The sequence below is a fragment of the Cervus elaphus genome, chromosome 5, assembly GCF_910594005.1.
Source record: "Cervus elaphus chromosome 5, mCerEla1.1, whole genome shotgun sequence".
Classification (NCBI taxonomy): Eukaryota; Metazoa; Chordata; class Mammalia; order Artiodactyla; family Cervidae; genus Cervus; species Cervus elaphus.
In genome coordinates, this window is record NC_057819.1 from 112123012 (window position 1) to 112142979 (window position 19968).

A 19968-nucleotide genomic window follows, 5' to 3' on the forward strand; every position below is an offset into this window, starting at 1 on the left:
ACAACAGTATATCCGAACTTCGAATCACTGCAGCTAGAGTCAGTGCAACCAAAGCCAACCCAGTCTGGGAGGTCAGGGTCCTAACCCAGGACTCGGAATTTCTAAATCCCTGCAAGTTCTAGAATATCACCGAGGTGTAGGTTCCAGCCTTCTAGAAATGCTGAAATTCAAAATTCCAGAGCTCCTGCTCCAGGGCAATCTGTATCCACTGCCCAATCCCTGGATCACCTTCTCCATTAGAGAGGGGAGACCTGGGCTCTGTCTGGCACCCTGGAATGGAGGACCCCCCATGTCTGGTACTCACCAGACAAAGCCCAACCTTGGCAACCAGCCCAACATGCAGCCTGCCCTTTGAATGAGGAAGGTGGAAAGGTCAGATCAACGGACTCCTCCCCTTTCTGGAACGCTTTCCCAGCAACAGTTCCCATCCTGACCCTCCACATCTGACCTGGCTATCTCACCTCTGCCTGTCCTCCCTCCACCCTTACCCCGGCAACTGTGGGAGCAAGCTGGTTGGTCACTGGGCATCTGTGAGCAGGATGGGCATGAAGAGCCGCTGGGGTTTGGTTCTCCCGGGGCAGCTCATGCTGGTGGAAGAAGAGGCGGGCAAAGGGGGCAAAGAAACTCCACGATGTTGGAGGAGAGGGCACAGAAGGGTTTGGGTTGTGGTTTGTTGGATTGTGTTTTTTAATCTTTCTTTCTTTTTTAAAGAAAAAGCCCCCATCCTGTGTCATCATTTTTATGGGATCTGCAATTCTGGCAAAAATCTGTCTTTAATTTAGCTGTCCATATAAAAATCCTCACTGTATAATAATGAACAGATGCCATGGAATTTAAGCTGGAGCCTCGACTCCTCCCCGCTTTCCCCCCCGCGCCTGGCACCGGGCACCGGCTGAGTGGCACAGACTGGCACCAACGCGCGGGCGAAGGGTGGGCAGGGGGCGACCTGGGCTCGTCGCCAGGGCGCTGGGGTAGTAAAGAGGTGTCCAGGCGCCGGGCTTGGCCAGTCGGGAGTTTTTCTCGTGGAAGCATCAAGGGAGAAGTGTCTGAGGAATTTTTCTGTCTTTTTCTACAAAATGATCAGTAGTGAAGGATTTTGTTTGGTTTTGCTTAGGTGCTGTGTGGTTCTCAGATTAAAAAAAAAAAAAAAGCACATCCCTCCCCCCAGTATAAACCCAAATGTTTTCGATGTTTTAATTGAGTTGTTTTTAACCCACCCCCTGCGCCGCGCCCCGGCCTCTGCCTCAGAGCCCAGCCGAACGCTAGTTCGCTGCAAGCGGGATCCGTTCCGCACCCGGCCAGCCCGTGGTATCCTGGGCGCTGGCGCCTCCGGGGACTCCCCGGCACCTCCCGCGGGGCCGGAGTGCCCTGTTGTCCTCCAGGAGAGAGGCCAGATGTGGCATCTGATTAAGAAGCAGGACAGATGAAGGCAAAAGAGAAATCCGCACTTGCCCCTCACGATTCGCTCGCTTTTCCCAAGGGGAAAGAAAAAAACTCTGAGTCCAGTCCCTGCTGCCGCCGCCTGCGGTCGAGAAAGCAGGTATCGACTCGGGATTGAGGGGTTGGTTCTGAGCCCCCACCACCCCCACCTCTCGCCTTTAATGCGACTCTGGCGAGAACAGATGTCCCAAGCCGGGCGGACTGCCCAGACCCCGCCCAGCTGTGCCCTTGGCGAAGACTTGGCTGAGGGTAGGAACTGGCACGCGGGTCCCCAAAGGGGCTCGGGGGGCTCTCTCGGCCCTGGTGGGACCTGACCTCTCAGCCTTGGCCTCCTGGCTAGCCGCAGCCTCGGGCGAGAAGCGGAAGCGCCCCAGAAAGACCCGTTCCTAATTCAATTAATTTCGAAAAGAGGAATGAGACGCAGACAGAGGTGGAGAGAAGCCCAGAAAGGTCCGAATAACGGGACAGGCACACACTCGGCCGTGGAACTCTGCCGCTTTAGTCAACCCTGGGAGACTGTGCCGGGTTCCTGCGCTGGAGCGGGCAGGCGAGCTGGCTGCGCCAGAGCCACACCCAGGCGCGCATCTGGGCAGCGTCTCCACCCAACGCAGTGTCCCCGCTCCCTAGGCACAGCCAACATCTCTGGGGTTCCCTGGCTCTCTCCCCCTCGGAGCACCCCAGATTCCTCTCCCTGTACTAGGGGGCTGAGTTTCCCACCCCTTGGCATCTGCCCACAGGAAGCGGCTGCCTTCCTGCTTGTGAGCCCAGACTTGGTCAGGGCCTTCTCAGGCTGGCACTCCAGAGCAGGTGAGGTGCTCCTACCCTAGTGCTTGAGGGTGGAGAAAACTTGAGAGAGCAAAATGACCCTCCCAAGGTGTCTGCACCTTTTCTTACTGTTCCTCAAACAGGAAAACTTGGTCCAGAATTTTAAATGAATGTGGAATAGAAAGGCAGAAGCCACTTTTAGGATCTGGAAAAGCAGCAGTGTTTTAGGTTTTTTTTCACACCCCAGGTCGTCATGGGCCTGTGTGGCCAGTGCCTGGGCACCCAGTCCTAAAGAAAGAAAAGTGACCGTGTTTTGGGCTGTGAGCTGAGAAGCCTGTTGTGATGGCTGAACCCATTTGCCCCCTCCCACATCTCAGCAGAAGAAAAAGCTTTCTCCTTTAAGCACATAGGGGCAGGAATACTGGGCTGACCCCTGTTGTCACACGGTGAGCCTGAGAGTGGAGGTCAAGACCAAGGCTGGTCAGGCCTGGCCTCCACTGTCTCTTTCTTTCCACCTTCCTTGAGAATTAAACTGTGGAATCTAGAACTATCCCTCAGTCCCAATGTTCCCTCAAATCAACAGATTTCTCCAAGGAGCAGGTAACCTCAGGTTAAAGATTCTGGGGAAGAGGAAGAAGCAAAGTTGCCCAAGAGGGAATGAAATCTCTGACTTCTGTGAGAGATCCTTGCATCCCCAGCTTGTGGACTTCCCATAAAAGGGAAAAAAAGAAAAGTAAACACAAGCCAGTGGAATCTAGGGAGAGTCAGGACTTCCCTGTCTCTGACGCCAGTGGGGCTCGGTTTCCCTGGATTGTACTCAGTGATTTGTTGAGCTGTCCCTTTGGGTGATGAAACCAGAGCCAGGGGTTCACTGGGGCTTCACTGGGTGGGTGGGGGGGTCAGTGTTCAGATCCTGGGTGAAATAGGGTTAAACAGAGAGGGGACCATCAGCAGTGCTTTCCTCTCTGTTTCCCCTGATATACAAATGACCTGGACACAGAGACACTTCTATTTCCCAGTCGCTTCCAAACTCTGAACTTCGAACGGAGGTGAGAAAATCAAGGGGAGGACACCCTCCAGATTGATCTCAGCTCCAGCCTCCAGTTTGGCTGCCCAGGAGCTGAGCCGAGCTGACTAGTTCCTGCTTGGAGATTCCTTTGCTCCGGTTAAGGCGCCAGGAAGGCGTCCTCTCTGCAACTTTTCCCCTTGCCCTCTCCCTCCCACTGCTCTGGCCCCTTTCTCCCCCCCCCCCCCCCCCGCCCCAACACACACACCTCCTTCTGTTCCTGGAGGTTCACTGTGTGTGCACAAGCGGGCCAGGAAAAGACCTACGAGGGGGGAGTTTGGGGCCGCGCGTCGGCGTGCATCTTCTTTTCCTGCTCACCTCGCCATCTCACCAGGGAAGTTGAGTATTGGCGAGGGGGGGCGATGGGAGGACAAATCGCAGCTAGAGAGCAGAGAGTGTGGGGGAAGGGTCAGTAATTGGGAAAGGGGCAGCTCGTGTGGACGTTGGATTCTCAGGAAGCGGAGGCACTAGGGATCCCCTCCCCCAAAGTGACCCCTCCCCCAAAGTGACCTGCCCAAAGTGACCACAGACACAGTGGCCCTAGAGTCATCAGCATCCTTGGAAGTGGGCTGGAATCCGGCTTCAAAAACAGAGTCAAGCTGCTTGGAGGAACCAGAGGAGCAAAGCGCTGGAGTCTGTGGTCTGCCCAGGGGAGCCAAGTAGAGGGATCTTTTGCCTCTGGTCCCAAGCCACTTGAATCCTGCCCGGACTGGGACTTCAGAGCAGGCTCTGGAAAACCAGCTTTGGGAGGGAAACCCAATTAACCTTGTTCTTACAGCAGGATAAGACTCAGGTCTCGGGATGTGTACTGAGTTCCTTTTCTCTCCCATTTCCTGCCAGGCCATGCCCCATGCCATGAACAGATCTGACTCCTTCAGATTCGGGTCTGAGATGATCACTTTGGTCCATACTCCATGTAAGAAACGAGGGAGGTTGAAGGTGAACCGATTTCTTTCTCTCCCAAAGTAGGGGTGATTTTGAGGTCTATAAGACACCCACTCTTAGACCACCGAAAGGGGTGAATCCTCAGAACGAAAGGCCCAGTTCTAAATCTCACGCTAGAGAAGCAATCCTATGAGAATTCCAGAGAAGGAGGTGAAATTTTGAAAGGATTCCAGTGAAATTCCCAAAAACTGCGGGAGAATTCTTTCCAGAATTCCGGCAGACCGGGCGTTGGGAAGGGGTCTCACGCTGTGAGGCGCTCCCCGGGGCCGGGGAAGCTCGGCCTCCCTTTGGGGCAGGACAGCGAGAGGCTGAACGGGAGTCAGCACCCGGGAGTGGACAGCTCCCGACCCGGTCCCAGCTCCGCCTCCAGCATTCTCGGGGCGAAGGAAGGAGAGCAAGGTCTCTACTGGGTTGGTCTTTTAGGGGAGCCGCGGAGCTCAAGGTCAGAGAGTATAATCCGATGGACCCTTTCGCGCCTAGTGAGTCCTTCAAGTGCCTTTCCCTTTCCTCCTTTGTCAGGGTGCTTGCATTTTGCGGTCTTGGGGCCAACCTTTAAAAGCCTCAGTGTGCCTGACTTCAAGCCCCAAACTCAACACTACAACCTCCATTTCAGCTCTAAAACGAGAAGTGTTTTTGAAAAAATAATTTAAATAAGCAGAGTCAGAAACAGGCCCATTGTGGTACTCCTAAGTGTGTTCAGGCTTTGGGATGGCCAGTGTTTGGGACTTAGACCCCTCTCCAAATATTCCAGTGAGCACTGGTGTCTGGATTGGAGTGGGGGGGTACTGTTCTTTGCGGGGGAAGTCAGTTCAGAGAAGCCTCTGCTCCTGAGGCTCAGAGAAAGAGAACCCTGAGGTTACCTTGCCTGAGAGGAGGAAGTGGCTTGGGCCGTCTGCCTGCTTCCTTCGCCCGGGAGCAGCACCAGGCAGGAAGGGGGTTGTCCCGGTGTGGATCAGAAGGCTTCTCTCTGTCTGGTCAGGGGAAGCTAGTGGCTATGTCAGGCTCCACTCTATCTACCTCGCGGGCTCCTAGACTCAGGCCCCTTCACAGAACTCTGGGGGTGTTCCATCAACTTCATCAACACCTCTACAAATTTCAATATTCTTGAGGTTGAAAATGGCTGATTCCCTTGAGTCCACTGAAATTTTAAATGTAAGACTGGAAAGACTTCTTCCATTAATATTTCATTCTCATAACCTGGTAGTTTTTCTATTTAAAAGCGTCCCTGTCTGGCTCAAATGGTTGTCTCTTGATTTCTACACACTCATTTTTTTTGCAACAGTGGGCAAAGGATTGTAAAATGACCGACTGCTCTCATCTTGGTTATTTTTCAGTGATGAAAAGATATTTTGTTTTCAAAAGAGGTGCATATGCATGTTGGGGAACTGAAGGAGTGTAATGAGTTTAGCGCAATGCTTTGTGCTGGGGGCGTGTGTGAGTCTGTGTAAGGTCTGTGAGGGGCAGCAAGTGCAGCTGTTTCGGTGCCCAGTGGGTGGGTGTGAGGGGGTTTGTAGTGTGGGAATCCTACCCAGGAATTTCCAGGGTTCCTCTACCTGGCCACCACACAGTCATTGACTCTGTTTTTTCATCACGCTGAGTCCCAGCTCAATGCCCGGAATGAAACGAGGCCACCGTGAAAAACCGGTCCGGCTTTGCATCTCATTTACATAAATATTTATTAATCGTCATTAAACTGAACAGAAACACGCAATGCACTTCGGGTGTCCGACGGGAGTTTCATCTTCGCTACAAGAGGAAGGTAAAATTGCGTGTGAGTGTGTGGGTGTTTCGCCTGTGGGTTTGCATTTTTGCATCGTGTGTTTGGATGTCTGATCTCCTGCCTCCGGTGGGGAGAGGTTCTCCTTTTGCCCCCTTTTTTTTGGGAAACCTCCAGGAGGAGTCCTCAGCCGTCTCCCTGCCCACCTGTCAGCCAGAGCCAAGAGGATGCCTCGGACAAAAACTCCCTCTCCAGCCACCGGAAATCGCTGGGCGCCTGAGGCCCAAAGAGGCACAGTCGGGAGGGGCTGCCTTCAGGTCTGGGTCTCCACCCCTGTCCCGGGAAGGGATAGAGTCGCCTGAGGGGGGTTGGGGGGCGGCGAGCTCTCCTCCCTCTGCCCCCCAACGCCGGCTCTGGGCCTGCGTGTGCGTGCGGTGTGGCGTGCGTGTGTGTCTTTCATGCAAACCCTCCCTCCCCAAACCGACCCCCCAACAGTTTGCCATTCCATACAAATTTGGAAACAGATTTTAAAAAAACAGCATGACGCACAACGGGGACGGGGCGGGGGAGGGCAGTGGCACTGGGGCCCCAAATCTCGGAGTCTCTGATTGTAAGAACCTGGGGAGGGGAGGGGACAGCGCCGGCCCCCACTTCACCAAAGTGCACAGATCCGCGCTTGGGCGGCGCGGCCCGCGGGCCCGGAGGGGCATCCCGGGGCCGGGCCGGGCCGCTAGGCTCAGTCAGAACCTCCTTGCATAGATATTTGTGTCTTTTTATTATTGGTAGTAGTATTTTTTGCCTTTTATTGCTTCTAAAAGTTCTTACTGCGTTTTTTTCTGATCTGGCCTCTGCGTTCGGCCTCCGTCGCCTCATATTTTTTTTTTTTTTTGTATGTATGTTTGTTTAAAAAAGGAAAAGGGGGGAAATGGACTCTAGTTACAAATTATCTTGGCCTCTCTCTTTCCTCTCAATCCACATTCCCTCCCGCCAAAATTAAAATCACAAAACGCTGAGACTAGGGGTTGGGGGTGAGGGCTTCCAGGTCCAGGTTTGGCGCCCAGACTTATGCCCTTTTCAAGAAAGAGGGGGCGCCCTGCTCCTCGGCAGCTCGGTGACTGTTTCAATAATAATAATAATAAGAGGAAAACAGTATACCACAGCTCAGCTGCCCCCCTTACCAAAGCCTTTGGGCCTGCAGGGGGAAAGGGGAAGAGGAACAGTGCAGGAGTTGGGAATGGGGGGAGGGGTCTCCAGAGAGTGCCCGAAGAGGGTCCCTGTAGAAGTATTCCCTGGGAAAGAGGAGGAGAGAACCCCTTGGGGAGAGAGAAGGCGAGTCCCCTGGGGGAAGCGAGGCCCCTAGGACGGGCACCCACAGATAAGAGGACCGCGCTGCCCAGGAGAGCGGCAGAACCGACGGCCCGCTCCCCGCACCCCGCGCTGGGGTAGGTGGGGGTGCCCCTGCGCTGGGGGGGGTGGGGAGGTTGGGGGCAAGGGTGCGGGCAAAGGCCAAAAAAAAAAAAAAGGAAGGGGCAGGCGCGAGGTCTCAGTTATGGAAAAACGCATTGAGCTCCTCGTACATGGGGCCCCGGTCGTGGTGAAGGTGCATATCGTAAGATAAGAGATTCTCCGAGTGGACGCCCCCGCGCACAGCCGACGAACCAAAGACCAGCCCGTGGCCCGTGGGCCGCGAGCCGGGCAGCGCCGAGTAGTGCATAGAGTAATGGTAGCTCTTCTCGTGGTCGGGCGACGAGTCCTGCTTGAGCGAGAAGTTGCCATTGAGGCAGAGCGGGGGGCTGAGCGGGCCCTCATACTCGGAGCTGTTGTAGTCCGGGCTCGCGCCGCCGCCGCCCGCCGCCGCGTACAGCGTCTCATAGGCGGCGCAGTAGCCGTGGGTCCGCAGGGCGTGCGCCGCGCCGCTGCCCAGGCCGCCCGCCGCCTGGCACTGTGCGCCCGCCAGGCGCGAGCACGGGTACGGGTAGGGGTGCATGGCGAACGGACCGCCCGAGCCGTGGAAGCGGCCCGTGCCGTCGGCGCCCTGCTCGGTGAGGAAGTTGCGCGAGTTGAGCTGCAGGCAGCCGGCCACCAGGTTGGTGGTGGGCTGCGACAGGCCCTTGCACAGCGTCTGCACGTAGGACACCAGGTCGGGCCGCTTGCCCGAGCGCAGGATCTCCGAGAGCGCCCAGATGTAGTTCTTGGCGAGGCGCAGCGTCTCGATCTTGGACAGCTTCTGGGTCTTGGAGTAGCAGGGCACCACCTTCCGCAGGTTGTCCAGCGCCGCGTTCAGGTCGTGCATGCGGTTGCGCTCCCGCGCGTTCGCCTTCTGCCGCCGCAGCTTGGAGCGCTCCAGGCGCGCCTTGGTCATCTTGCGCTTCTTGGGTCCGCGCTTCTTGGGCCGCTCGCCCTCGGCCTCGTCCAGCCCTTCCTCTTCCTCCTCTTCCTCCTCCTCCTCACCCCCCAGCTCGCCTTCCTCCTTGACCTCGGCCAGCGCGGCCTCCGGCACCTCGTCGGAACGGAGAGGGACGGGCTTGGCGGCCCGGGCGGGCCCCGGAGCCCCGGGCCCCGGCTGAGGCGGAGGCGGCGGCGGTGCGTCGCCCTTGTCGCTCCTCGGCTCGTCGTCGTCGCCGTCGCCCCAGCTGGCGAACTTGGGCACTTCCGAGAGGAGACCGGGCTCGCTGAACAGGCGGGTCAGCATGGTGCCTGAGGACGCCCGGCGGGCGGGAAGGGGAGACACAGAACACAGAGTTAGGGGCGCGCTGGGTTCATGCCGCGCCCCCTCCACCCGCCTCCACCCCCGAGTCCAGTGCGGATTCCTGCCCGGGGAGCCCTGGATGCCCACCTCCTCCGCCTGCCCCACCCCGAGCCTTCCCAGCGCTGCCCCGGCCGCGCGCCCGGGATCTCGGCCCAGGCCCTTTCCCCAGCGCTGGGCCCCGGCTCCACCCCTCGCCTGAACGAGGGGCCGCTCCCCGCGCCGGGTCATCTCCGGGTGTGGTTGGGACTGAGCTGAGGCTTTAGGGAGCAGATCTCTTCGCCGGGGGGAGGCTGCACGATCACCCGGAAAGCCTGTTCTTTCCGGGTGTTGGAGGAAGGCTGGGCGGCCGCCGATGGGGACAGCTGCCCCGCTCGGCGGCTCCGGCGGCCCGGGCCCCTCCGCCCTGCTCCCTCACCCTCCCGTGGCTCTCACCCCCACGCTCCCTAATCCAATTTGCAACTTGGCCGCGCGCCGCCCTCGGCTCGGCCCCCACCCCCGCAGCCCCAATTCCAGAGGCGGGAGGATCGTTTCCTCTAGCCGGGCGTCCCCAGCTCCCGGAGCCGGCTCGGGGCGGCGAGGGCTGAGAAACCCGGGTGTGGGGAGGAGACGGAGAGAAGCGAGCCCCGTCCGTCTCCCTTGCGGTCGGGGACCCCCTTCCCCCCTTTAAACTGCCTCCCTCCCACACGGCTCTTCAGATCTCGTTGTATTTCGGGATTGATATGAAAAAAAAAAATCCAAATTTGTTTGTTTGCTTCTCTCTCTCTTTTTCCCGGTGGTAGGGAAAGGTCGAAGGTTCCTCCGGGACAACCATGGGGGGTTCCCATCTCAGGCTCTTCACGCCCCCCATGACCCTGCTTCCCCCTCCTCCCCAAGCCCAAGGCGGGCAGAGACGCCTCCCTCCGCAGCCCCCTGAGCTGCAGCCCCTTATGCGAGAGGAAACCCGGGGCTCCTCCGATGCCCACCCCATGAGGGGGCATCATCCCAGGAAGGGGGGATTTGGGGACCGTCCTGTCGGCCGAAGAAGCTGCCCCCCGCCCCCAACCAGCGGGTCAGATCTAGCTCCCTTTCGGACAACTTACCTCGGAGAGGAGTCAAGGGGAGAGGGGAGGGGAGGGGGGGGGGAGGGGGGCAAGAGAGAGAGGGGGGAGAAGAGGAATCTTCTCGCTTATTTCATTGTTCCCCCATCTTCAGGGAGCGGGGGCAGCGGCTCCTCAAGGCGGCAGGCGCCGGCGTCTTCAGAGCGCCATGCGAACCGCGGAGCGAGTGTGGCATCTCTACCAGGCGGGGTACCAGCCTCTATGCCAGGCCATATGGGCTTGGCACGTCACGGGCAGCAGCTATCACATGAGAGACGGTGATTGGCATGCGTCTGCATTGGGGGAGAGCCGGCTCCCCCGGGACCCGCCGCCATCTGTCACTCTCTACTCCAAAAAAAAAAAAAAATTAAATAAATAAAGGAAATAAATAAATATCTCTGCCGCCCTCCCCTCCCCGCCCAACGCAGGGAAAGCAGGGATTGAGAGGGAGGTAGAAGGAGTTGCCCCCCTTGGATATAGAGTCCCCCACAGGGGAACAATGGGGTGGCGAGGTTGGAAATTGGGGGGTTTTGATGTTCCCAGTTCTGTGCTCCTTCCAGGGCCCTGCTCTGTCCATTTCTTTCCTTGCAGGCCCCCAAAGGTGGGTCAGGAACCAGAACCTAGGGTCTGGAGAGGGGACCTCTATGCTTGCCCCCACACCCCCCCAGGAGGATCCGCTTGACCACAAAGGGACAGCTGAGGCCTCCTCCCGGGGTGGGCGTGGGGGGCGTCCCTGGCCTAAGCCCCATAGGTAGATGTTGGCACCGTGCCATCCCTCATCCCTGTCTGCCCCTCCCCCACCCACCCTCACGCACACACAACATATGTGGCTGAACGAAATTCAAACCAAGGGAAAGACAGAGAAAAGGAAAGACTTGCCTGGATGTCTGTGCCTCTGCATGGGCGTGTGTGTGTGTCTGTGGGGACATGTGTGTGTATCTGTGGAGTCAGCCGATGGGAAAGATTTCCTTGGGTGTTTGGGGGCACACGTAGGTTGGGATCTGGATGGAAAGCAGCCCCTGGGATAAGACTATGCACCCACCGTCTGGGGGTGGGGGAGAGGGTTGGGTCTGGATTCCTAACCCAGAAACCTCTCCCTCCTCTCCCCCCAATTCCCAGCCCCACATACCCTCCCCCTGCGAGACAAGTAGCCGTCCCACCAGTCTCTTTCTTTCCTGGCCTCTGACTTGGTTGTTTGAAGGAGGAGGGGGCTGGGCTGGGAATCGCCTCAAGTTCCTGAAGGAGATGCAAGCATTCCCCTCCTCCTTCAAAAAATCCTGAAAGTAGAGAAGCCAACTCCAGCAGTCCACCAGTGACCAGGGGGAGGTAGGTCAGACAGGTGCCTTGGTGAGGAAAGTAGGAAATTGCTGTTTTATCTTACAGCTCACCTTTCAACCCTCTCCCTGGGCCAGACACAGATGCATGGATTGAGGGAGGAAGCTTTACACACACACACACACACACACACCTGTTCCTCACTCTGTGTGCAAAAAATGGATACACACCCCTACTCAGATAGAGTCTTGTGTGTAAGCAGGCAATCACAATCAGGTGCAGAGAGACCCTGGTCTACACCTTTATTCAGGAATTCATAGTGTGTTTCAGACCCACATTTCCTATCCCTCCCCATCCTCCAGCTTCCGTATGCTAAGACAACTTCAATTATACTTGACCACATTCACTTTTATGGCAACCGTGTGCCAAGTACCGGGTGGTGCAAAGACAGGGGTCTCGTTCTCAGGCTGCACAGGAACACTTTTCTCCTTCTAGGACTTCAGGAAGGGGTCTTGGACTGGGAAGACACTGACTCGGTGTCTCGTAGAATGAATTAGGTTCTACACAGAGGCATACATGGTGGCGAAGGAGGCCTTGGGAGAGGGGGGCTGCATCTGTGTGAGGCTCAGAGGCACTGGACCAGGTACAGAAGGCACCTCGAAGAGTCCTGACGTGAAAGTGAAAGTGTTAGTCACTCAGTTGAGTCCGACTCTTTGGATTCCTGGACTGTAGCCTACCAGGCTTCTCTGTCCATGGGATTTCCCAGGCAAGAATACTGGAGTGGGTTGCAATTCCCTCCTCCAGGGGATCTTCCTGACCCAGGGACTGAACTCAGATCTCCTGCACTGCAGGCGGATTCTTGCCTGTCTGAACCACCAGGGGATCCAAGTGTCCTTACACTGAGGCCCGTGGTGGGGGACTGACTTGCCCAGGGCTATGCAGTGGGGCACAGAACTGGATCTAGAACCCAGGGACTTGACCCCCAACCCAGTGCTCCTCCTATAGTCCCACAGTCTGCCTCAGGGGGCCCCAAGGATGAGAAGCCAATGTTAAGTCTTCCTCCATTCATACATCCTGGTCCTGGGAAGGCACATGATCTGGGGGCACTCGACATGGCAGAGGGGGCCAAAGGGTGGACCTCAGGTGGGGCAGAGATTCCGCAGTGCTGGCCAGGCCCCTGTCCACTTCTGGGCACAGCCTCAAAGGCTTTCCTGTCTCTTCACTGAGGCTGGGGGTCTTCAATCCAGACACTCGGCTCTTCTTGAGTCCTCCCAGTCACATGGTATTTTGATTCCATGCATATGCTTTAGGCTCTGATTCCTAGCCAACACTATTTACCATCCTTAAAGAAAGCTGAATGCCTTGAACAAGTTACATAACAGCTCTCAGTCTTGATTTCCCCATCTGTAAAATGGGGACAGTTATGTTACACTTCATAGGGCTGTTGTTAGCGCGAAATAGGATAATGGGTGTATTGAGTTGAGCAAGGGGCTAGCAATAGAGTGCACCTTCAGTAAATGCCAGCTCTCCTTTTCCTTAAAGCACTTTGTAAACTGTAACATGCTTTGCACTAATAATTTCTTGCACATACCCCCTGATACATACATATTCAGAATGCTCTGTCTACATGGGAACTGAGTTTTTGTTGAATTAATGGGTGAATGAATGGATGAGTGCATGAATTAATGCTTCCTTGGGGTTGAAAGATACCCCCCTGCCCTCTCCTTTGGACACTGAGGCCTGGGTTAAGCCTCACAGGCCCCTACAGCTCTGCTTTCTACTCCAGCGGAGCCCTTTGGAGGGCTTCCATCCCTCCCCTATCTCCTTTCAGGAATGACCTCACCCTCGTTCAGCTCCCCCCACAACCACCAGGAGAATGAGGCCTGAGGGGTTGGGGGGATGTACCTGGGGGTATGGAAAACTTCATTCCTCTCAGTCTGTTTGCTGCCCCTGTCTTTTCTTCCTTCAGAAAAATGGAACAAGTTTTTCTCACTCGACACATTTCAACTTTTTTTTTAGAAGATACAATAAAAAACAGGGGAAAATTGGAACAGAGGGAGGTGTGGGATGGGGCCGCCTTAGACATGAGCTTGAAGGAGGTATAAAACACACGTGTCCACATACACATGAACAAGCATGAACAGACAGGGACGCCGTGCACCTCTCTGTCCACCCAGAGAGGCAGAGATGCGGGGATAGAGAGACAGAAAGCGCCAGAAATGGAAGGAAGGAGATGGAAGAAGAAGGACACCCAGAGATGCCATCTGTTCCTCCCCCTGGCATTGGGGGAAGGGAGTTGGTGAGGGGCCTGGTCCCCTCTGGGTCTCTGAGAGGGAAAGGGGAAGGGTAGGCATCTCAGGCAAGCCTGGAAGATTCCCATTTCTGTTACCCACCCCCATCCAGGGAGCCGGGAGCTGAGGGTCTGAGGTTCCCATGGAGACATAGCCCCATCCCAGGGGAGGCCACTGTCTGGGCACCTAAAATGGCTGCCTCAGAGGGGTGGCGGCCATTTTGTGCAGGCGTAGGTCCCGGGTTGGCGGGGGTGGGGCCTTGGGGGTGTAGAAGGGAGCGAGCCTGAGGGGATAGGTCATTCCTGAGCAGTCTAGGGAATCTTGCTCAGAGAACTGGAGAATGTTGTACAAAGCTGCTCTCATTACGCCCCCTGCTACACCAAAAAAAAAAAAAAAAACCACACCACACATAAATCTGTAAACCTCCATTCCATTCAGACACCCAGAAGGACACCTAGCCAGACACTTGCCACCAACATCACCATGCTCCAAATAAGACTGGTGGGGGCAAGTGTGCTGGGGAAGGGGACTTGATTTCCCACCAAAAGGCCAAACCGTGGGGAGCAAGTGGGTTGGAGTCCAGGCCTCCATGCCCCTCAGCCATTTAACTCCATCTCCCGGGCGCTCCCAGGCTGAGGTGGTCTGGCGGGTGAAGAGTGAGGGCAGGAGCAGGACAAGGAGGGGACGGTCTCCTCGTCTCCCCCCCCCCGCCCCGCCCGGCTCTGATTTGAGGTGAAGGGCAGGAATGTGGGGGTCCTCGGAGGCCCGTGCTCCTGGCACTGCGTGTGCTGTGGCGCGGGAGGGCGGGGAGGGGGCCGGCTGGCACTGCCCACACGGTGACTCTGCCATCGGCCGGAGGCGTGAAGGGCCCTCCTGAAGCCCCGGAGAGCCAGCCGCCCTCCCCCCGCCCCCTGTGCACCCCCAGTCTGACGGGACGTGGGGGGCGGGGACCTGCCGCGTCCTCCCGGCTCTGGGGGGGCACCTGCCCCCTCCCCCCGCCCGCCGCAGTGTGCTGGGGAGCGGCGGGCACGCCAGATGGCGTGGCTGAGAATGCGGCGACGTTGCCGGGAGGTGAGGGCTGGCACGGGCGATGTGCGGCTGCGTGCCTCGTGGTGCCACCGGGGAGGGCGGGGGCGGACCGGTGAGGTGTAGCCCCCCATGCTCCGTGCTGACCTGTCCTGACCGCCAGCTCACCGCCAGCGTTTGCACTGACTTCCTTTGCCTGCTGCCCTGGGCTCCCGCGCCAGGCCCAGGCCCCACCCAAAGATAGGTGGGCACCTGCCCACAGCACCAGGCCTGATCTGAAAGTCCTGAGTCGGACCCCTGCTGCACATCTCCCTAATCTGGGACAGAGGGCCATGAGGAGACCCACCGACCCTCCTGCAAAGCCAGCCCCCCGCAGGATTGTTGCCTTGCTCCAAAAGTACAGTGACCTGTGCCCAATAACCTTTGCCTTCTGGCATCTGGGCCCTGTTTTGTTTTGAAAAGAGCTCCTTCCCTAATGGGCTGTAGTCTCTCAGTTTCTTTTTTCTTCAAATTCATTCTCGTGCCTCACCAAGAGCAGTCCTGCTTGGACACCTCCTCCTGGGTGTCTTCCCTGATCTCCTCCTGGCAATTTCAGTACTTACCACCCACTGTTAGGACAAACCATTCGCTCATGTCTCCCTGACTTGACTGTGGTGGCTACTTACCTTATATCTCAGTAGTTTGGGGCTTCACACAGGTTGTATAGAGTTGATGTTCAATAAATGCTCCTTGTATTAATGCCTAGCTGACTTAGAGGAGTTGGGGTACTGGAGCCTATCTCCAGAGAATCTCCTAAAGCAGTAAGTTCTAAGGTCGCAGGTCAAGCCCAGAGCCCTCAGACTCCTCCTGCTGCCTTCGGCACAAATTTCAGTCTGGGGAGGAGGACTTGGGATGGGGTGGTGGGTCATAGGTTTTCCTTCGAGTGGCTCTCAGAGAGGGGGCTCTGTGCATGGAGGCTGAGTCTGGGGGTGCTGGGCCCCCATTCCCTGGGCACGAAGCTCAGACTCAGGGCACATGAGGTCCCTCACTGCCTCCCCCTCCTGGGGGGTTCCTGCCCAGCTGCAGACCCCCTTCTTGGGCTTCATATCTCTCAGCAGGCTCAGCGCCCCTCTCCTACCCCTTGTCCTACCCCACACCTTCCTTGAGTGGGGTAAATGCAACTTGCCACAGGGACAGGAGATGAGGTCCAGGGACGCTGCTGAGTTGTCCCACTCCCACTGCCATTTCTTCTTTGCTGATGCTGCTCCCCAAAGCCACCCCCAATACCTCAACCCTCTTTTGTGGGTCTGGCTCAGCCTCTCCTCCCTGGAAAGTTCTGACTTCCCACAGGCCCTTGCTCCTCTGGCTTCCTCAGAAGGACTGGGGGTGTTCATCGTGCCCATTCCATGGAAAAGTCAAATCTGAATGTAGTATTACCCTCATCGGGCACCTTCAGTGGCTCCCCATCACCCCTAGGGTCAGGCCTTGCTCCTTAGGGACAACTGGATCTGGTTGCTGAGCAGTTCTCTCTGTATGTTTGTCCCTGCCTTGAAATCTGCCCCTCAGACACTCTAAGCTCCTCCAGCTTTCACCAGCCTCCTGCCTGTGAGCTTGCTCAGGCTGTCTCCTCTGCATGGAGCACCCTCCACTTTCTTCATCTTTTAAGCCCAAGCACCACCTCCTCCAGGAAGCCTCTCTGGGTTAGATGCCCTCCTCTGACTCCCCTCATGCCTTCTGCACACCTCTAGGGAGGCACAGGCTTCCCTAGTGGCTCAGCGGTAAAGAATGTGCCTGCCAATGCAGGAGACACAGGTTCGATCCCTGGGTCAGGAAGATCTACTGGAGAAGGAAATGGCAACCCACTCCAGTATTCTTGCCTGGAGAATCCCATGGACAGAGGAGCCTGGTGGGCTACAGTCCTTGGGATGGTAAAGAGTCAGACACAACTTAGCAACTAAATGATGATGACAGGGAGGCGCAGGCCATGACCTTTGCCGCACAGGTCTCTCTCACCTGGTAGGCAGTAACTAGGTAAGGGGTCTGACACCCACGATATCCTCAATAAGTGGCTTAAAGGCCTGTCCCCTCGTTGTCCAGAAACTGAATGCTGGAGCCAGGGCAGGACACCGGCCCATGGGCAGCTCCCCTTCCTTTCCCCTCAGTCTCCCCCCAACCCCAGCACTGACATAGAACATCAGCCTTCCCCTCGGTAAAATGGGCGTGATCATTACAATAAGATGCCTGTGGAGCATCAAATGAACAAACAGGTGTGGAAGCGCTGCCTCCAGGTATGGCTGCTCTGGCCTCAAGCCCCCAGTCAACTGTATTTAAAAAAAAACAAAACAAAACTTTGTTCCTGAAGTTCTGTTCATCACCACATCTTTGTTCTGCTTTTCTTGTCACTTTTCCAAGTGAGCAGTTGGGATGTCCTGCCCCTGCATGGGTCCGGCCCGCAGAGGAAGGCAGTCAGACAAAAAGAGGGAGCTCAAGGTAGTCCAAAGAGCACCGGACTTAGCAGAGTCTTAACCTTGATCAAATCATGTAACCCTGCTTCCGCATCTGTAAAATGGGAATAGTGCCACGTGTCCACCTGCTGTCTCTCTCAGCGCTGATGGGAGGACAAAAAGACAGTGCTCGGGGTGGTTAAGTCCTGATTGATGGCAGATGGTGGGCACCCACGGGGCAGTGCAGGGCAGTGGGAAAAGCACAGGACAGCGTGCGTCCCAGGCTCTCTTTCCTCCGGGCGGGCTCTGCTTTGAACTTGCCCGTGACTTGGGCATGTCCTGATGTCCTCCCCTGAAAATCAGAACTCAGGAGCTGGGCTGGGGACTCCTGGGAGCCTGGCACTGGAAAGTTCTCAGATGCCTGAGCCCAGCGTTGGAGCATGGTGGCACCTGAGGCTGGCAGTGGTGCTGGCGCTCACAGGAGGGCAGCGTCCAAAAGCCATGCGTGGAGCAGAGCAGAGCCAGCAGAGCAGGAAATCATAATTTAACCTCCTGGTTTAGCCCCTGGGAAACTGGAGCCCAGGACAGTGTGCATGAGACTTAGCTGCTACTTCCTTAGTTCAGTACCCTGAGGGGTCAGGGGGCATGGGGAAGGAAGGGAACAGTTGAGGGGTAGGAGCCTCGAGGCCCAGTGCCCCACCTTACAGATTAAAAAAATCCCACATCACAGAAAGGGGACGCAACCTGCCCGGTGTCACACGAGTGGTGACAGAGCTCGGACGAGAAATGGGGACCTGATTACCTCTTGCGGGTCCTCCTGTCCCTCGGGCTTTAGAGCTCTCTGTAATAACGAAATATTTTATAATCCATAATAACGAAATGACAGCGGTAGTGTTATCGGTGCCCGGCCCTGGCTTCACTCACACAGTCTTATTTCATTCTCACCATGACCTCAGATGTGGGATGACTGTTAACTCCACTTAAAGACAAGACGCTGAAGCCCAGAGCGGTTGAGGTTAAGGCTGCTGAACCCAGCTCTGTCTGACTGAGTCCAGCCGCTTACTCACTTTTACATATGGTGTTCCTTTCTCTGAAACCCAGGTCATCTCTACACTGTGGGAGCAGTGGGCTTTCCAGGTGGCACTAGTGGTAAAGAACCCGCCTGCCAATGCAGGAGACATGAGACGAGATCCTCTGGAGGAGGACACGGAGACCCACTCCAGGATCCTTGCCTGGAGAATCCCATGGACAGAGCCTGGAGGGGTACAGTTCATAGGGTCACCGCAAAGAGTCGGGCACGACTGAGGCAACTTAGCACATGGGACCAGGAGACTCTAAAGGAGAGAGGGAAAGGCGGGGGCCCTTGGAAGATAGAGTGCCACGGGTTTGCCTGTAGTCCAGGCCCCCACATGATGGGAGCCAGTGTCCCTGCCTGGATCTCTGCAGTTCAATTCATGGGTAGGTGGGGGTGAGGGTGTGGTCCCTCTGAACAGTGAAACATGCAGTCACTTCAAACGTGGGGTTTATCCATCCAGTATCCCTCTTCCTTCAGCTCCTTTAGGAGGTGCTCTCCTCAGCTTTGCAGGTTTGGTGAGATGCTTCCTTCACCAGGAAGTCCTCCCTGATGCCCTCTGGGGAAATGTCGCTCTTTCCTCTGGCCCTTGGCTCCAGCTTGAGCACTTGGGATGGACAAACCAGCTGGAACCATCAAGGTTTACAACTTGATCACTAGCCACCCGCCCGGTCATTCTGTTTTTCCCTCTGTAAAGTGGGAATGAGGAGCCCTGCCGCACAGAATCTTTGAGAGGACTGGAAGCGAAGAGGTGTCTTATGAGGAAGCTCCTGGCACTCCTCCTCCTTGTCCTTCTCACTCCAGCTTTCTCCCGGATCTCTCCTCATCACCCCCGCCGCGTGCCCAGCAGAGGACCTGGCGCGCCCTGCCGCGGGTTCCCGGCTCGAAGCCTGCCCTGCCTCCGCCGGGCTCCCTCGGCACGTGCCCCGAGCCCCGTGGGGCCGCGTCACCTCCTGGGAGGCCTCGGCACGCGCCCTCTCGCCCCGAGCCCGGCTCCGGCCGCCAGTCGTCTCCGGGAAAGGGGTCAGACGGGCAGCCGGGAGGTGGGGTGGGCGGAGGCGGGAGCGGACGGCTGCGGGAAGAGGACGCTGCCCCTTTAAGGTGCCACCGCCGCGTGGCAGGGAAACAGCTTGTGCCAGCCCCATTCCGCCCGGCTCCGCTCGCAACAAGAAACACAATGCATAACAATCAGGCGCGCGCTTGGAGCCGTGCCACGCGGCGGGGGCGGGGCGGGGCCGCGGGCGGGCCGGGGGGCGCCCAGGTCTCGACCCTCGACCGGCGTCCGGTGGCCGCGGGCGGGCCGGGACCCTGCGCTGCCCCGCGCGGCCGCTCCGCGCCCCGAGAGGTGGCCCAGCGCCTCGGCGTCCCCCCGCCTCGCCCCGCTCGCCTCCCTCTCCCTCCCCGCCTTCGCGCTCCCTACAAAGTTCATTCCCACTAACTCTTTTCCAGGCCACTTCCCCCTCACATCTGACAATCCGGGGCCCCTCATTCTCCCAGTAATCACTCCACTGCACTAATTGCACATGCAAATATGCAAATGCGTATTAATTAATTACTATACTAATTAGTTCTGTGGTATTTGCGAGTAATAAATCATTGGATGGGAGCGAGGAAGCTGGAGACCTGGCCCATTTTCATTCTGCATAAAATTTTAATGGTCTCTCTGGCTGATCCGGGACGGCTTCGCGCGGAGAGGCTCTTAAAGGGCCAGTGGCGGCGAGAAGGGGCTCGGGGCACAGAGCGCGGGGCGACCCCGGCCCTGGGCGGGTTTGCAGGTGCAGCCCTACGCCCTGCAGAGGCGGTCTAGGGCACGGGCTTGGCTTTTCTCCTCCCATCCCGGGCGAAGGGTCCTCCTGGGTGCCTTCTAAGGCGAGAATCCGGGCGAGGAGGAAGAGGAGGAGGCCGAGCTTGGCTGCTTTAAGAAAGGAAAGAGGGCAAGGAGCTGTGAGAGGCCAATGCCAAGGCCTTTGAGGCCCCAGGAAAACAGAAATGAAGACTCCATCTCCAGGATGGCTGAGTAAACTAAGGCACGGACAGGCCAAGCTAAGCTCTCACCCCAGTGAATCCCCAGGGGGAGAAAGCCTCCAGGATGTCTTGGGTGCCCTAATCCTGTCTCATCCTTC

General features: G+C 57.2%; 1 protein-coding gene across 2 annotated transcripts; it reads right to left on the reverse strand.

Annotated features, from left to right (window-relative positions):
• Positions 1-5867: 5867 nt before the first annotated feature.
• Positions 5868-10093, reverse strand: NEUROD2 (neuronal differentiation 2). Of its 2 annotated transcripts, none has more exons than XM_043904409.1 (2): positions 9762-10093; positions 5868-8630 (listed from the first exon to the last, which is right to left on the reverse strand). In XM_043904409.1, exon 2 carries the CDS (start codon positions 8623-8625, stop codon positions 7477-7479), a length of 1149 nt encoding a protein of 382 aa, XP_043760344.1. In that variant the 5' UTR covers positions 8626-8630; positions 9762-10093; the 3' UTR covers positions 5868-7476. The 2 variants fall into 2 exon arrangements, with proteins under 2 accessions (XP_043760344.1, XP_043760346.1); XM_043904411.1 differs by lacking the exon at positions 9762-10093 and adding an exon at positions 8770-9345.
• Positions 10094-19968: the final 9875 nt, after the last annotated feature.

Coding starts and splice junctions, on each gene's coding strand:
- NEUROD2 (XM_043904409.1), bottom strand. CDS start 8,625: ATGCTGACCCGCCTGTTCAGCGAGCCCGGTCTCCTCTCGGAAGTGCCC.